Genomic DNA, 18,729 nt, shown 5'->3' on the forward strand with positions numbered 1-18,729 from the left:
TGTGTGTAATGACAACTAGTTTCTCTCAAAGGTCCCCTATCATCCTCCTCCTCGTCAATATATCACAGGTCCCCTATCATCCTCCTTCATCAATATATCACAGGTCCCCTATCATCCTCCTTCATCAATATATCACAGGTCCCCTATCATCCTCCTTCATCAATATATCACAGGTCTCAGATACATCCAGAGCCTGTCTCTGATTGGCTGAAACCAAGGGCGCCGGAAGCAGGGGGTACAGGGGGCCATTGGCCCCCCCACTTTTCAGCCCTGCCCCACATTTTCCCAGCAGCAGATGCCGTGGAAAACTGTACAAATCCCGTTTCAATAATTCCCCTCTACTCTAAAGTCGCATCTAAAACGCGATCTGATCTAGCTGTGTACATTTTGTTATTTTTGATTGTTATATTCAGTCTCACTAGCTTCAGGCATGTTTGAAGCTTGTAAAGGGAAGATGACAGCTCTCACTCGCCACTCTGCTGTTCCTCAGCGCCGCTCCCCCTCCCTCCCGCTGAAATTATGAATGTAAGGTGTATAGTAATCATAGATAACACGGCAGGGTCCCTTACAGTTTGTTTTTATCTGATTTCAAATAAGCAAAGTCTTGGCTTTCAGTACATTAAACTTGTTTCGGCAAATTCAGATGATAAATAGGCCTACAACTTTGAAGCTTGTAACGGAATAATTACAAGCGGAGAACGGAGTAATTTAACGTCACTGCAGGCATAACAACAGCCGGTGTTTCTCGTGAGTCTTTTCCCCGGGAAACAAACACAATACACACAAACGCAAAAATACACAAACACACACGTATATACACGCGGCGCGGAACACTGTACAAATCCCGTTTCAATAATTCCCCTCTACTCTAAAGTCGCATCTAAAACGCGATCTGATCTAGCTGTGTATATTTTGTTATTTGTTATTGTTATAGATATTCAATCTCATTAGCTACACGCATTTTTTAAGCTTGTAAAGGGAAGACCACAGCTCGCCTCTCACTGCTCTGCTCTTCCACAGCGCTGCTCCCCCTCCCTCCCGCTGAAATTATGAATGTAAGGCATAGTAATCATAGATAACACGGCAGGGTCCGTTACAGTTCGTTTTCATCTGATTTCAAATAAACAAAGTCTTGGCTTTCAGAATATTGAACTTGTTTCGGCAAATGCAGATGATAAATACAGGTTTGAAGTTTGTAATGGCATAATTACAAGCGGAGAACTGAGTAATTTAACGTCACAACAGGCATAACAACAGCCGGTGTTTCCCGTGAGTGCAGTAATCCAAACGAAAATATCTTCACTCCGTAGTATTTTTGATCATTTGCTAATAATCAATCAGATCGATGGATTCCAGAGAAGAGAAACACTTTAAAGGCCTTTTTCTCAAAACGATGACTCTGTAACAGTCATTATATAATGTGACATATTTTGCTTAATATTTGGAGTACAAAAACAATCCTGATCTCATTAGAAAGCTAGGAATCAAAATGTGTCTTCGGGTCAATGCGAACGATTTCGATGGAGCAGGTCACTTTGCATTAGGTAAAATAAAGCAGGCAGACATAACAGGAAGAATATGTACATTTTAACCCAATCAAATAGGACATTGTCACACCATTCAAATGTATCCATGTAAATTACAACCAATAAAAAAGCTTAGATTTGTTTATTTGTTACGTTGTTTACTTTATTTGTTACGTTGTTCTGCTGTGTGTGTCAGCTGTTAACCTAGAGATATAAAGAATATATACACTTGCAAACATGTCAGAAGAACCAGCGCAGAAGAAAACTAAATACGGTCAATCTAAACTTAAATTTAACAACTGGAAGGTCACATCCCTGACTACCACATCTCCGGAGGCTGGACCTTCTTCAAACAGCGAAGCCAGATGAACCCAAAAGCAGCAGCTCTAGTCTGCGGCCGCAGAAACTGTCAAAACCGCCGCCGACCCCACCGCCGCCGTTGTTGAACCGAAACAGGCTGGTTCCAACTGCATGGAGGTTTGCTGTCGGGACATTGAGGCGGTTAAAGCTGTACAGCTAACTATCAGAAAAAAGGAGACCGCTAGTAGATTATTTGGGCAAAGAGAAGGTACTTCAACGCAGAATGGTACAAAAACAGAGTGGTTAATTCTTTGCAAAACCACTAAACGATAGTGATAAATTGCGATGTTAACGAGCTCATGATAACCTCATTTTTTTTTTAACTTAGGATCATACCTGTGTTTAGTCTAGAAAAAGGTAAATGTGTGCATTTTATTATAAAATTGTGTATATTTACAGACTGTTGCAAACACTAAGAAGCTTATAAACATCAGGTTTAAAACTAAGAGCTTTACAAAAAAGTAACACAATTAAAGATGTTTGGAGTTTTATTTGAGTTATTCATTTACATTTTTTGTCAAAGAGATGCTGATTTGAAACCGTTACGGCATTTCCGGTTTCTGCCGGAGAGAGGGGAGTTTGTCCCAAAGCTTGCCGCTGTATTTACTCCCTCCATCTGACAGGAGGGAGCCTCATGTGTCACTCCACGGAGTTCACTCCGTCACGGAGGGGGAGTGTCTAGGGCGTAGTTTGGGATTGGGCCATACACAAGCACTTTTTTTGGCCCCCCCAATTCTAAAATGAATCCGGCGCGCCTGATTCACACCGCAGCGACGCCACCTCTTAGCTCCGGAATCCGGTTCACTTCCAGCTCCAAAACATTTTCGGTCTAGTATGAGGTGTGACTTTTGCCAAAGAACGAACTCACTGAGCTCACTAACGTGTCGATCGCCGTGACTATGCAGCGAGAGAAGTAACGTGACACTCTCGTCGCCACCCCTCTCGTCTGAGAAGCTACGTGACGTCTGCGTCTGAAGTTACTTTACTTTGGTAGTTATCACCAAATAACCCAGTAATGTTACAGCTATGCAGTTGCTGTTCGAGCGAGACTCTATTTCAATATAGTTTTGGTATTAAAATAATGTTACACCCCTTGTATGCCCTGAACGCAAAAAAAACCACAGACAAGAATATACATTTAAATATGTATTGTTTTATGTTTAGTTGACAAAATAGTCACTTTGCTACATTTTGCTGCACTCAAGCATACATCTGAAGACAAGAGTTGTGTCCGCCTTTGGCCACAAGGGGGAGTATTGTATATTTATATTTTGTATAGATGTTGCAACTATACAGAGCTTTGGCAATATATGTAACTGAGGTCATGCTAATTGAATTGAGTATACCTTTAAGTGAGCTGTCAGGAGGAAACAAAGGTTCACCAACACATCGCTCTCCTGCTGAGAGTCTGCACAAAGACCTGAAACTATGTGCTGCAATGTCTGTGTGTTTTTGAAGAATGCAAAGTAAAGGAAGAAAGTAATAACTCGCACTGAGTCTTGATACATAACACTATCCAATGATGTATTATTTCTGTGTTACACACACACCATTACTGAATGACCTACAAGGACGGACAAAACAAGGACACCACACATGATTCTTTTCCAATGACAGTAGGACTATATTTATTTAAATAACTAAATTGTGATATCAGTTGAATCAGTAATGTGTGTAGTGTATGGGTGTTATGTGTCAGTATATCAAGCAAAGAGAGATAGAGAACATCTTGCATGTTATGCAATAAAAATAACTTTATATATTATAACAGATAATAACAAAATGTAAAAAAAACTATTTACAACATTCGAAATAGGAACCAAAAGCCAACAGGCTCAGTGACCAGAAGCCGGATGAACATGCCACAATCTTAATAGATATTGCCTGATTTGCAAGTGTATGAAATATACAGAAATGCAAAGAAATGGGAAGCGTTAAACTCTAAACAGCAAATGCTACACAATCCCAAAAATCTGACATACATATTTACAAGAGATTTACTGGTGAACAGGAATCTTAAAATAAAAGGCGATGTACTTTCCAAAAGCATGGACTCTTGCAAAAATAGTCAAGCTTAAAAATGTCCAGGTTCTGCTTGACTCATGTTACAAACTGCTGTACGAGGAAATGAGCAGAGCCCCGATAGAAGTCTGTAGAAACCCACAACCAAGAGTTTTCCCTCTGAGGCTGAAACGCAGCAAGCCAGGGCAGAGGACAGATGCAACATGGAGAGGAGGGTTCGGGCAGAGAGGGAGAGAGAGAGAGAGAGAGAGAGAGAGAGAGAGAGAGAGAGAGAGAGAGAGAGAGAGAGAGAGAGAGAGAGAGATTAGGCACATTTCCATTATTAATACAAATCCAGAAACGATCAATTAAATATTGGCTACATCTAAAAGAAAGTGAGCCCCACTCCTACCCCCACAAAGCCCTGCAGCATCAAGAGATGAACAAGAGTCCCCTCTCTCAGCTGGTCCTGACTAGGGATGGGTATCGTTAGGATTTTATCGATACTGCTTATCGGTATCGGTATTTTTCTATACTCTTATCGATACTTTTCAATAATTTGGTGTTAATAAACTAAAAAAAGACAAGGCGATGTGCCTGCAAGACTGCACCCAGGTAAACAAAACATATTACCCGTGCGCAGCAGCTAACCTGCCTGCGAGCCTTCGCTCAGGTCACCTTTACCCACGGCGCGGCTGAAGCCCGCTAGCACTATTAGCACTAGCAGTATCGCTGCACCGTTTTAGATTCAATGAGTGTCTCGGTTGCAAATGCTTCATTAAGTTGCTTGTGTCACCCCCTTTACAAGCAACTCATTGAGTACATAGATTGCACCTTGCACTATCGCCAATACATTTTTTTAAAGTGCACCCAGACCTTGGATCGCTTTGCTCTGTCCGCCATGCCTGCGGGAGTCTCACAACAATAATAAGAGCGCTGTTCAGAGACATGACGAGTGGCATTTACAGTGGCCAATCAGAGGGGTCTCAAACCGGATACATCACACGGGATGAGGGTTCCCAACCAACCAGAATGGTTTAAAGTTAAACTAAGGAAGTAGACGTTACAGATATAACGATAGCAGCACCGTTTTCCCAGCGGCTTAACGGTATACCGATACCGTCCAATCAGTTACCGGTATTGACTTAGTACCGGTTCTCGGTACCCATCCCTAGTCCTGACACTCTGTTCACAAACCGGTTCAAACTGTGATCAGGGTCAGGCTGAGCCCACATCTATTAGAGTCAACCAGAGAGAGAGAGAGAGAGAGAGAGAGAGAGAGAGATGGAGAGAGAGAGAGAGACTGAGAGAGAGAGAGACAGAGAGAGATAGGGACAGAGAGAGAGAGAGACAGAGAGAGAGAGAGAGAGAGAGAGAGGGACAGAGAGAGAGAGAGAGAGAGAGAGAGAGAGAGAGAGAGCCTGGCCATAGAAACAGGCAGCTAGAAGAAAACATGGCTGCCAAAAGAGGAGCGATCATGCCCACAGTGTGGAGGACCTGCTGTGGAGACAGAGCAGCACTTCCTCACACAATGCCCAACTTTTGAACCTGTACGGAAACAATTCTTCCTTCTTATTTTTGTATAGATTGCAACTATACAGAGCTTTGGCAATACGTAAATATGCATGCTAATAAAGCTTTGAATTGAATTGAGAGATAAAATGCTTACGGAGGCGAGATGTAAGTCATTCACGCGCTAATCATATGATAGGACTTTCTAAGCTACGCCGCCGCCACGTGAGCGCGTACTTGGAGCGCACCTATGATACGTCGCCGTGACGTCTGACAACGTCGTGACGCCGCCTGTATTCTACGTCAACCCATTCAAAATGGACGGAGGCGTTGGCGTACGTTGACATGTCAGTGCTCCGCTCAGTTAGCTTAGTCACACCTCATAGCCTAGAGGCCAGAGCTTCGGAGCTAAGAGGCGGCGTCGCTTACGTCGAGGCGTGCAGGAAACTAAACCCACCTCCCCTAAACTTGGGTCGACTGAAGGGTCTCCTCATGCCTGCCTACAAGCAGTGCTGAGCAAAGTGACTAGAAGGCAACCACACATTTATAAAAGAAACACACTTTATAAAGTCAGGCAACACTAACCAGGCTCCGTGTGATTCTGTTTATTTGACCTTACTCTGACCATCGTTCACTGTCATTGATCATTGAGCTATCGGATGGAATCAATCCATGGGCTGCACAGGTTGTCGTGTCCGACTATCACAAGTAGAATCATAATGAAAAATACGCCGGTAAAATGTGCCTGTAGAAAACGGCTTAGGCTATGCCACAATAGGATAGGAACAAGTAGTCAGTTTAGCTTCGGTTGCTATGGTAACATCACCCATTTTATACCAGAGACACTTTCATAACAGCGTTGTGATGCCAATTCAGACTGACACACATTCACTTAAGGGGGGGGGGGGGGGGATATGTATCAGCTGCTTGTGTGACAGTCAGACAGTGAATGCTTTAGAGCGGCCTCTGCAGTGTGAGCTAACCCGGAGCTAACGGGAGAATAAGCTCCCGTGGACGAGCAGCACTGCAGCGGTCGGTACATGCCGCTGAGACACATTAATAAACAATGAACCACGGCACTCTGGAATAAAAAAATGATGATTTATTTCTCAAAATTCGGACTTTCTCGAAAAACTCACATTTCTAACTATTTTTGAAAGTCTAAAAAATAAGAGTTTTTTTTCTCAAAATTCTCAATTTTCAGATTTGTTTTCTGCAAATCGACCTTTGTGTTCCGTCAGTGAGAGTCATTCTAGTTTCCTCACGAGCTTCAGTCTGCAGTCCGGCTCATATGTTCTGGTTCTTCTCGTTGCTCCTCAGACTGTCATTTTTACCTTTTACTGAATATCTCAAAATTCAGATTTTTCCCAAAAATTCTGTATTTTCCCCAAATGTTAACTTTATTCTCAAAATCTCAAAATGTTAACTTTATTCTCAAAATGTGGATTTGTTTCTGAAAATCTTAAAATGTGGACTTTATCTCAAAACCTCAACATTTTACCTTTTTCTGAAAATCTCGAAATTCTGACTTTTTCTCAAAATGTACCTTTTTCTCAAAATAAAAAAAATAAAAACTCAAAACCTGAATTGTTTCTGAACTTATTGAGGCGATCAGAGTTCCATCACATAAACCCACTCATCAACACGCTGTCATCACATAGAACTGATTTTATTAAGTTATTCTGACGATACTTTTACATCAGCTAAACAAGAGTCTCCTCTCTAACAGTAGAGGGATGTTGATGCTCACACACACACACACACACACACACACACACACACACACACACACACACACACACACACACACACACACACACACACACACACACACACACACACACACACACACACACACACACACACACACACACACACACACACACACACACACACATATAGACGGACACAGGTACACCTTCTGATTAGTAGCTCTGATCTCATATATTGTTTTATATCAATAGTAAATTATGTACAGTTGTGTTGTAATGAGTGAGATGTGAGTCGGGCTCAGAGGTGAGAGGCACGAGTGGCCAGGTGCATCATGGGAGGAGAAGGATCACCACATGAGGGAGTCCTCGTACCTGTGGAGGAACACAGAGAGGAATCTTTAAATACAGATGATCGACATTCACACCTGAACAAACACAGAGAGACAGTTTCAGCCCTCAGGCCATCAGACAAACAGCTGAGCTCTGTGACGTGCCTCGAGGTACAAACATTCATCCGTCCGTCATCTTGCAATCTACTTATATATATATATAGTTATCATCACAATAAACCGTTTTTAATGTTGTCTTAATGTACATTCTTTCATTTCACATTCTGCTCTTGTACATATCATATTCTATTGACATGTATAAAGACTTCTTGTACTATTTCTTACTTTGTATTTTTGTATGTTATTATATCTGATGCATTGTGGGAGGAGCTCAGGTCAGAAGAAGCTGCTGAGCGTCTGGTGATTCTTAAAAATAACACTTTTTCTCAAAATCTTAAAAATAACACTTTTTCTCAAAATCTTAAAAATAGCACTTTTTCTCAAAATCTTAAAAATAACACTTTTTCTCAAAATCTTAAAAATAACACTTTTTCTCAAATTCTTAAAAATAACACCTTTTATCCAAATCAATTTGTGTGTGTGTGTGTGTGTGTGTGTGTGTGTGTGTGTGTGTGTGTGTGTGTGTGTGTGTGTGTGTGTGTGTGTGTTGGTCCCTGAAGGCAACATCAGTTCACTGTAATGAACACAGTTTGATTACAGGTGAGATGTCAGTGATGGTCCTCACCTTGACCTCTGGTTGTCTCCAAACAGCATCTCAGCGACCACGTCCTCCTGAGCAGAACGCTTCCCATACCTGCACACACACACACACACACACACACACACACACACACACACACACACACACACACACACACACACACACACACACACACACACACACACACACACACACACACACACACACACACACACACACACACACACAGGTATTTACGGTAATTAGAGTTGAATTGGTCACAGATATTCACGATGAGCAGGAGAGGAACCCCAGCTGAGCTGTTATTAAATGTCTCAACAGGTATTTGATGATTGGATTTTAACATTTGAGCCTTCGTGGATCATTTACGGGGGTAGTAGTGGTGGTCTAATGGATAGTGAGGTGGGCTGAAGATTGGAAGGTTGTGAGTTCAAATCCCACCTGGAACACCACCACCAGTGTGCCCTTGAGTAAGGCTCTTAGCCCTCAGTCACTCCAGGGAGGATGTCTCTGTAATCGGTCATTGTAAGTCACTTTGAATAAAAGCGTCAGCTAAATTAAATGAAATGTAATTAACCTGATGGACAACACCTTCAGGTAAACAAAGAGAAAGGAGTGATGCGTTCAAGAGACACTGTACATCTGGCTGTCTCCTCTCACTCCTTGATATGTGGGCTGCATTTCACAGTCTGATTCAGTGTGTGTGTGTGTGTGTGTGTGTGATTTCAGAGTCTGGATGAGTTTTATCCTCTGATGATTCCAGACCCGGGGGGCGTCCCAATGTGAAACCACACAGCCGTTTAACAGCTTACTTCCTCCGCTATGAGTGTGAGTGTGTGCGTTTATGAGTGTGTAATAGTGCTATTCAACTCCTGCAGCCCGACTTGCAGATCCTCAGTGTTCCCATCAACCACCTGTTCCTCCTCCTGCTGAGCCCCAGCACCCAATCCTATGCTTGGTTACACACACACTCACACACACACACACACACCCTGCAGGAAGCATCACAGCTGTGTCTCAGTGTGAGGCGCTGAAACATCAGGAAGTCAGATGTTCTCCGCTCTGATAGCGGATCGTCTGAGAGGCTTTATTGTCTCTTATTGTCTCTTATTGTCTCTTATAGTCTCTTATTGTCTCTTATTGTCTCTTATTGTCTCTTATTGTCTCTTATTGTCTCTTATTGTCTCCAGTGTTTCTGCACATCTGCCTCTCGTCTCTGTTTTGTCTCTTGCAGTCGGACGCAGATATCTTCGTCATGTAACCTGCAGTCCATGCATCATCCATTAAAGCCCTTTAGTTGACGTGGAGAGACCACCTAGCGTCCATCCTTCAGAACCCTCCGGATGGTGGGTTGGACGTGGAGAGACCACCTAGCGTCCATCCTTCAGAACCCTCCGGATGGTGGGTTGGACCTGGTGTGTTATCAGCATGAAAAGCACCTCCATGGACTGTATCTTAACAATGGGGTTTTAGTTAGAGGTGTTAGAGTTATACCCGGACCAAAAGGACGTTCCTCACACATTAGGGTTTGCTTGTGGGACACATTGGACCTTTATCTGAGGCTTCATTGAGGATGCTGAACCCATCTTCTCACATCCTCTCCTCAGGATCCTAAAGAGCAGTTCAAAGCTAAATGTCAGGTCTTTGAGAGCCGGTGTGAATCAGAATCAGAACCAGGTTCAGTTCCAGGCAGAGAGTTCATTTTGAAGTTTCAGAAGACGCTGGATTGGACTGGATCGAGTATATATTTGTAATGCTTGAAAGAAACGTCATGTGGGTCTTCAGGAAACCCCTGAAGCTTGTGACCTACCCCCGGTCTGATTCAGCAGGTTGCTCAACACATGATCAAAGTGATGGGGACCCTTACCAAACATTTCAAGAGTCTCAGTGCTGACAACTAAATGGACTTTCTTTACTCTATCAGAAAGATGCCCCATTTGGTCTCCATTCAGAGTCCTACTCATTTAAGAAAAGTCAGAGGACGACAAACCGGATCAAATGTCCTCAAAATATTTAAACCAGACGTTTCACGACTTAGTTCACTTCCTGGGAGTCTTCTTCCCGAACATGGCAGAGACACAGAGAGAGAAGCAAGTCGAGCGTAGAACAAGACAAAGGATATGTCTCCGTTGAGTCTGTGGATTTGAGAATTTGAATGAGTCCTGAAGAGGTTCTTAGTAAAGGGTGGAACTCTTTGAAGTGTGCTGGAGTCAGAGTTGACATCATGGTTTTAAAATAAGAGAAAAAGGTCAAATATTTACATTCAAACCTGAAACTTTCCAGAGAATACAGCGTATACTTCCCCCTGGCCTGAACGCTTAATGCTCTGCACTTTATATTCCTGCTCTGAGTCCTTCCATTCAGCCTCAGCCCCTCATCTGATAACCCCCCCCCCCTCCCCTGAACTGATTGAGTCCCCCTGGCTTCACGAGGCTCCTCTAAACCCAGGATCTAAATATCAAACAGCTATTTGGTTTTCATGAACCGGGGCAGCTGGCTCTCCTTCAGATGAAACCGTGTTTAATACCAGCAGACCCTCAGTAACTGGGTTTGGGGTCTTTGTTCAGACGGAGGTGATTGATGTGAGGCCTGGAGGAGAGACGGGGTAATCAGATCAGCTGAGAGGCTGGGGGGGGGGGGGGGTCTGAAGGACACTCTCTCAGGTATCAGCAGCTACCTGAGCGCGGCTTAGTCCAATAAGAAGTTTGATATTTGCTTCCAAATAGAAGTGAAGTATACGTATAAATACATAGACCTCAAAGTACCTCAAACTGGTGCTGTAGTGCAGTAAGAGTACTTGGTGAAGAGTATGAGTAAGAGTACTTGTTAGGAGTACAATAAGAGTACTAGGTTAGGAGTAAAGTGAGTGTGTACTTGTACCTCTGCCTGGTGATCAGGTTGATGTAGTGCCTCAGGGCCGTGTAGTACTTAGTTAAGAGTACAGTGAGTGTGTACTTGTACCTCTGACTGGTGATCAGGTTGATGTAGTGCCTCAGGGCCGTGTAGTACTTAGTTAAGAGTACAGTGAGTGTGTACTTGTACCTCTGCCTGGTGATCAGGTTGATGTAGTGCCTCAGGGCCGTGTAGTACTTAGTTAAGAGTACAGTGAGTGTGTACTTGTACCTCTGACTGGTGATCAGGTTGATGTAGTGCCTCAGGGCCGTGTAGTACTTAGTTAAGAGTACAGTGAGTGTGTACTTGTACCTCTGCCTGGTGATCAGGTTGATGTAGTGCCTCAGGGCCGTGTAGTACTTAGTTAAGAGTACAGTGAGTGTGTACTTGTACCTCTGCCTGGTGATCAGGTTGATGTAGTGCCTCAGGGCCGTGTAGTACTTAGTTAAGAGTACAGTGAGTGTGTACTTGTACCTCTGCCTGGTGATCAGGTTGATGTAGTGCCTCAGGGCCGTGTAGTACTTAGTTAAGAGTACAGTGAGTGTGTACTTGTACCTCTGCCTGGTGATCAGGTTGATGTAGTGCCTCAGGGCTGTGTAGTACTTAGTTAGGAGTACAGTGAGTGTGTACTTGTACCTCTGCCTGGTGATCAGGTTGATGTAGTGCCTCAGGGCCGTGTAGTACTTAGTTAAGAGTACAGTGAGTGTGTACTTGTACCTCTGCCTGGTGATCAGGTTGATGTAGTGCCTCAGGGCCGTGTAGTACTTAGTTAAGAGTACAGTGAGTGTGTACTTGTACCTCTGCCTGGTGATCAGGTTGATGTAGTGCCTCAGGGCCGTGTAGTACTTAGTTAAGAGTACAGTGAGTGTGTACTTGTACCTCTGCCTGGTGATCAGGTTGATGTAGTGCCTCAGGGCTGTGTAGTACTTAGTTAAGAGTACAGTGAGTGTGTACTTGTACCTCTGACTGGTGATCAGGTTGATGTAGTGCCTCAGGGCCGTGTAGTACTTAGTTAAGAGTACAGTGAGTGTGTACTTGTACCTCTGCCTGGTGATCAGGTTGATGTAGTGCCTCAGGGCCGTGTAGTACTTAGTTAAGAGTACAGTGAGTGTGTACTTGTACCTCTGCCTGGTGATCAGGTTGATGTAGTGCCTCAGGGCCGTGTAGTACTTAGTTAAGAGTACAGTGAGTGTGTACTTGTACCTCTGCCTGGTGATCAGGTTGATGTAGTGCCTCAGGGCCGTGTAGTACTTAGTTAAGAGTACAGTGAGTGTGTACTTGTACCTCTGCCTGGTGATCAGGTTGATGTAGTGCCTCAGGGCCGTGTAGTACTTAGTTAAGAGTACAGTGAGTGTGTACTTGTACCTCTGCCTGGTGATCAGGTTGATGTAGTGCCTCAGGGCTGTGTAGTACTTAGTTAAGAGTACAGTGAGTGTGTACTTGTACCTCTGCCTGGTGATCAGGTTGATGTAGTGCCTCAGGGCTGTGTAGTACTTAGTTAAGAGTACAGTGAGTGTGTACTTGTACCTCTGCCTGGTGATCAGGTTGATGTAGTGCCTCAGGGCCGTGTAGTACTTGGCCAGCTCCTCGGGGGCAGCGTCCTCTCCGGGGTTCTCAGGTTTCGGGGGGTAAGCGTCGGCCAGCGTCCCGAAACATACCAGAACCAGAACCAGAGCGGCCAGGAGGAGCAGGTAGGGTCTGAGTAGCACCGCCATCTGGGGGGGGGATATATATATATATATATCAGGGGTGGGGGACATAATCAATACAGCATTGTGTCGCGATCCTTTGCATGGCGATACTGTATCAATAGACAGACGCCAAGTATCAATATTTTATTACATAAACTGTAGCGTATCCCTCCGAAAGCTGGTCGTACGCTTGACTGATGATTTCTAATGTATTGAAAACTCAAAAAACCAACGTAAGAGCTACGCAAAGACACAAAGACACAAAGACGCAAAGACGCAAAGACACAAAGACACAAAGACACAAAGACACAAAGACGCAAAGACACAAAGACACAAAATACATTTAAGCTACATCCATATTAGCATTACTTTAGCATACCATTAAACAAGTTAACTTCAATATATCGTATCACAACACTTAGCATATGTCGTGATGGTATCGTATCGTGGGGAGCCTGGTGACCCCCCCCCCGAGTATATATCATATATTTATAAAACGGACAAGTCAAATCAAGCAATCTGATTGGTTCTTAGCCGTGATATACTGAGCGTATACCACGGGTAGAATTGTAAGTTACTTTTCACAACAAGTCAGTATCCCTCCGCGTCTGAGAAAAACAGTATACCGTTGGGCTGAACTGGAACAAGAAAGCAGCGGAGAAGTAACGGGGCAGAAGCCCTCCTTTTTGACGCAGCGGTCCAGACATAGACATCAAACGCCAAAACATATTCAGTGTGCAGTTCCTTTGGCATTAGGGCAGGGATATCTAGATACTTTTGAAGGTCTAACATAATGAATTGTGCTACTTTTAAAGCAAGCAACGATGTTTTCAAATCTGTAATCAAAGAGGTCCGCAAAAATGCTATCGACCAATCAGATTGCTTGATTTGACTTGTCCGTTTTATAAATATATTTAAATTTCTTCCGTTACGAAACAAACTTACAAAGCATAAGATGGAAACATTTAAGATTAACTTCGACCTCCGGGGGGGTCTTACTATAGTATGGAGGAGTGGATTGAGCAGTGCCTATCTCCAGAAAAAAAATCAGCTAAACTACGACATGCAGAGCTCCGTGAAGAGCAGGTAGACCAACTGGAAAAGTACCACCATTCAAAAGCTTTCTGATGCGGGTCTTGAAACAAAGCAGAGAAATGATGACCGTTAGTGGCCACCGGTTCGAAAGCTCTCTCCAGAGCTACTGGAAGCCCAATCTCGGGGACCGGAGAAAGTGGAGCAATATTCTCTCCACGCCAAGCAACAGCCTCGAACAACCTCAACCTATACAAGTGACCACGTAAGCCATGCTACTGATGCTGGACAGTTTCTCAGTGACTGCACAATAAACAGCAACATACACATTAATGTAAATAAACAGCCAAATAATGGATCAACGCTCTCTGTCTAATATGTTCGCTAGCTGTTAGTGTTGTTGCATAGCAACCACCTTGCACTATGTTTTGTGCAGAAGGCAACGGAGGGACTATTTTATTTTGAACATCATTATTTACTGATAAAAACTATTTAAATTAGAGTGTGTATTTTTCTTTCATATTGCCACACTTGGTAACCGTTTTATCTTCGGGCCGAACCACGCCCCTTAGCTGTGATATAATGAGCATATACCACGGCCTGTCGTGAGCTATTGCTTAAATATATTATACCTGAGTATCTGGACTGCAGGGTAGATGCAAGATTCAAGTTTCAAGGGTTTTATTGTCCTGTGAGCAGAGCTACAGCGAGGATATGTCAATTCAAATCTTAGGCTCCTCCCACAGAGAAACACAATGAAACAGATAACATAGTGCAAGAAGAGTCTAGAAGTAACATTACATTAATGCACACAATGTACGATATCAGTTTCTTTTATTTCTGCACATATTTTATTTCATTCTATTTCAATGTCAATTCTGCTAAATGTCACTTTATATTTTTATATATATTTTTAATGTTATTACAGTTTTTCTTCAAATAGTTTTCAATCTTTGTTTTTGATGTTTGTTTGCACCACGACATCAAGTCAAACTCCTCGTACGTGTCGACCTACCTGGAGATAAACCTGATCATTTTTCTGATTCTGATATTGTTTATTCTGAGCAGCTCTGTTATCTGTTATAACACCTGCACTTCCCCACAGAGATCAATATCGGTCCCTCCAATCTTCAAATGGTTCGACCCAGTGCAGGATCTGTAATCATGTGTTCTGGAGGTATGTGTGTATCTGCAGGTTATCAGCTGTATCCGGACTGCAGGGTATACCAATGTGTTGCTGCTATAACTCCTTATATTCCCTCCGGGGGTCAATAAAGGTCCCTCTAATCTTATCTTCAATGGTTCGACCCAGTGCGGGATCTGTAATCATGTGTTCTGGAGATATTTATGTATTTAATACATTTCATCGATATATCACACTTTAAACAACGTCATCTCAAGCTGCTTCACAACGCCATGTTCTATTTGAGATGCTTCCATTTTGTTTATTTCTAGTCTTTTAATTTCTCTATTGTACGGGTGAGTGGGAGACAGGTGAGAGAGGGACAGGTGAGAGAGAGACAGGTGAGAGAGAGACAGGTGAGAGACAGGTGAGTGGGAGACAGGTGAGAGACAGGTGAGAGAGAGACAGGTGGGAGACAGGTGAGAGATGGACAGGTGAGAGAGAGACAGGTGAGAGAGAGACAGGTGAGAGACAGGTGAGTGGGAGACAGGTGAGAGACAGGTGAGAGAGAGACAGGTGAGAGACAGGTGAGTGGGAGACAGGTGAGAGACAGGTGAGAGAGAGACAAGTGAGAGACAGGTGAGAGAGAGACAGGTGAGAGACAGGTGAGAGGGAGACAGGTGAGAGACAGGTGAGTGGGAGACAGGTGAGTGGGAGACAGGTGAGAGAGGGACAGGTGAGAGAGGGACAGGTGAGAGACGGACAGGTGAGAGACAGGTGAGAGAGGGACAGGTGAGAGAGAGACAGGTGAGAGACAGGTGAGTGGGAGACAGGTGAGAGAGGGACAGGTGAGAGAGAGACAGGTGAGAGAGGGACAGGTGAGAGAGAGACAGGTGAGAGACAGGTGAGTGGGAAACAGGTGAGAGAGGGACAGGTGAGAGAGAGACAGGTGAGTGGGAGACATGTGAGAGACAGGTGAGAGAGAGACAGGTGAGAGACAGGTGAGTGGGAGACAGGTGAGAGAGGGACATGTGAGAGAGAGACAGGTGAGAGACAGGTTGAGAGGGAGACAGCTGAGAGACAGGTGAGAGGGAGACAGGTGAGAGGGAGACAGGTGAGAGAGAGAGAGAGGTTGAGAGAGAGACAGGTGAGAGAGAGACAGGTGAGAGGGAGACAGCTGAGAGACAGGTGAGAGGGAGACAGGTGAGAGGGAGACAGCTGAGAGACAGGTGAGAGGGAGACAGGTGAGAGGGAGACAGGTGAGAGACAGGTGAGAGGGAGACAGCTGAGAGACAGGTGAGAGGGAGACAGCTGAGAGACAGGTGAGAGGGAGACAGGTGAGAGGGAGACAGCTGAGAGACAGGTGAGAGGGAGACAGGTGAGAGGGAGACAGCTGAGAGACAGGTGAGAGAGAGACAGGTGAGAGGGAGACAGCTGAGAGACAGGTGAGAGGGAGACAGGTGAGAGGGAGACAGGTGAGAGAGAGACAGGTTGAGAGAGAGACAGGTGAGAGGGAGACAGGTGAGAGGGAGACAGGTGAGAGAGAGACAGGTTGAGAGGGAGACAGGTAAGAGGGAGACAGGTGAGAGGGAGACAGGTGAGAGGGAGACAGGTGAGAGAGAGACAGGTTGAGAGGGAGACAGGTGAGAAAGAGACAGGTTGAGAGGGAGACAGGTGAGAGGGAGACAGGTGAGAGAGAGAGAGAGGTTGAGAGAGAGACAGGTGAGAGAGAGACAGGTGAGAGGGAGACAGGTGAGAGGGAGACAGGTGAGAGAGAGACAGGTTGAGAGGGAGACAGGTGAGAGGGAGACAGGTGAGAAAGAGACAGGTGAGAGGGAGACAGGTGAGAGAGAGAGAGAGGTTGAGAGAGAGACAGGTGAGAGAGAGACAGGTGAGAGGGAGACAGCTGAGAGACAGGTGAGAGGGAGACAGGTGAGAGAGAGACAGTTTGAGAGAGAGACAGGTAAGAGGGAGACAGGTTGAGAGAGAGACAGGTGAGAGAGAGACAGGTTGAGAGGGAGACAGGTGAGAGAGAGACAGGTTGAGAGGGAGACAGGTAAGAGGGAGACAGGTTGAGAGAGAGACAGGTGAGAGAGAGACAGGTGAGAGGGAGACAGGTGAGAGAGAGACAGGTGAGAGGGAGACAGGTGAGAGGGAGACAGGTGAGAGAGAGAGAGGTTGAGAGAGAGACAGGTGAGAGATAGACAGGTGAGAGGGAGACAGCTGAGAGACAGGTGAGAGGGAGACAGGTGAGAGGGAGACAGGTGAGAGGGAGACAGGTGAGAGGGAGACAGGTGAGAGGGAGACAGGTGAGAGAGAGAGAGAGGTTGAGAGAGAGACAGGTGAGAGAGAGACAGGTAAGAGGGAGAATGGTTGAGAGAAAGACAGGTGAGAGGGAGACAGGTGAGAGGGAGACAGTTGAGAGGGAGACAGGTGAGAGAGAGACAGGTGAGAGGGAGACAGGTGAGAGGGAGACAGGTGAGAGGGAGACAGGTGAGAGAGAGAGAGAGGTTGAGAGAGAGACAGGTGAGAGACAGACAGGTGAGAGGGAGACAGGTGAGAGATAGACAGGTGAGAGGGAGACAGCTGAGAGACAGGTGAGAGAGAGACAGGTGAGAGGGAGACAGGTGAGAGAGAGACAGGTTGAGAGAGGGACAGGTGAGAGGGAGACAGCTGAGAGACAGGTGAGAGGGAGACAGGTGAGAGGGAGACAGGTGAGAGAGAGACAGGTTGAGAGAGGGACAGGTGAGAGAGAGACAGGTTGAGAGAGGGACAGGTGAGAGGGAGACAGGTGAGAGGGAGACAGGTGAGAGAGAGACAGGTTGAGAGGGAGAAAGGTGAGAGAGAGACAGGTTGAGAGGGAGACAGGTAAGAGGGAGACAGGTTGAGAGAGAGACAGGTGAGAGGGAGACAGGTGAGAGGGAGACAGGTGAGAGAGAGACAGGTGAGAGGGAGACAGGTGAGAGGGAGACAGGTGAGAGAGAGAGACAGGTGAGAGGGGGGACAGGTGAGAGAGAGACAGGTGAGAGGGAGACAGGTGAGAGGGAGACAGGTGAGAGGGAGACAGGTGAGAGGGAGACAGGTGAGAGAGAGACAGGTGAGAGAGAGACAGGTGAGAGGGAGACAGGTGAGAGAGAGACAGGTGAGAGGGAGACAGGTGAGAGAGAGACAGGTGAGAGGGAGACAGGTGAGAGGGAGACAGGTGAGAGAGAGACAGGTGAGAGGGAGACAGGTGAGAGGGAGACAGGTGAGAGAGAGACAGGTGAGAGAGAGACAGGTGAGAGGGAGACAGGTGAGAGAGAGACAGGTGAGAGAGAGACAGGTGAGAGAGAGACAGGTGAGAGGGAGACAGGTGAGAGAGAGACAGGTGAGAGAGAGACAGGTGAGAGGGAGACAGGTGAGAGAGAGACAGGTGAGAGGGAGACAGGTGAGAGAGAGACAGGTGAGAGGGAGACAGGTGAGAGGGAGACAGGTGAGAGAGAGACAGGTGAGAGGGAGACAGGTGAGAGGGAGACAGGTGAGAGAGAGACAGGTGAGAGAGAGACAGGTGAGAGGGAGACAGGTGAGAGAGAGACAGGTGAGAGGGAGACAGGTGAGAGGGAGACAGGTTATGCTTCTGCTAGGCAAACCAATGAGACATAGGGATCAATAAAGAGCTTCTGATCTGAGGTGGTAGCTTTGAAAGCGTGTCTGTTTGAGTGGAACTATCTGTCTCTGGTTTGACGTGACGGTCCTGCAGGACTCCGGTCCCTCGTCGTCTTCTGACTGCAGAGACTCTCAGTAACGGATAAAATGACACGAGCATTTCCTCTGAGGAAGAGGAAGATCTG

At 45.5% G+C, this 18,729-nt stretch overlaps 1 protein-coding gene across 1 annotated transcript in view; it reads right to left on the minus strand.

Moving 5' to 3' along the window:
- Window positions 1–7,190: 7,190 nt before the first annotated feature.
- Window positions 7,191–18,729, minus strand: part of pyya (peptide YYa) — a 12,148-nt gene continuing 609 nt past the window's right edge. Inside the window, exons 2-4 of the mRNA XM_079646694.1 lie at window positions 12,581–12,768; window positions 8,186–8,254; window positions 7,191–7,483 (exon numbers count right to left, since the gene is read on the minus strand). Coding sequence (XP_079502820.1) covers window positions 7,459–7,483; window positions 8,186–8,254; window positions 12,581–12,768 — 282 coding nt within the window. The 3' untranslated portion in view covers window positions 7,191–7,458. The remainder of the gene's footprint in view (window positions 7,484–8,185; window positions 8,255–12,580; window positions 12,769–18,729) is intronic.

The sequence above is a fragment of the Notothenia rossii genome (genome assembly GCF_949606895.1).
Source record: "Notothenia rossii genome assembly, chromosome: 8".
NCBI classification, from domain to species: Eukaryota; Metazoa; Chordata; class Actinopteri; order Perciformes; family Nototheniidae; genus Notothenia; species Notothenia rossii.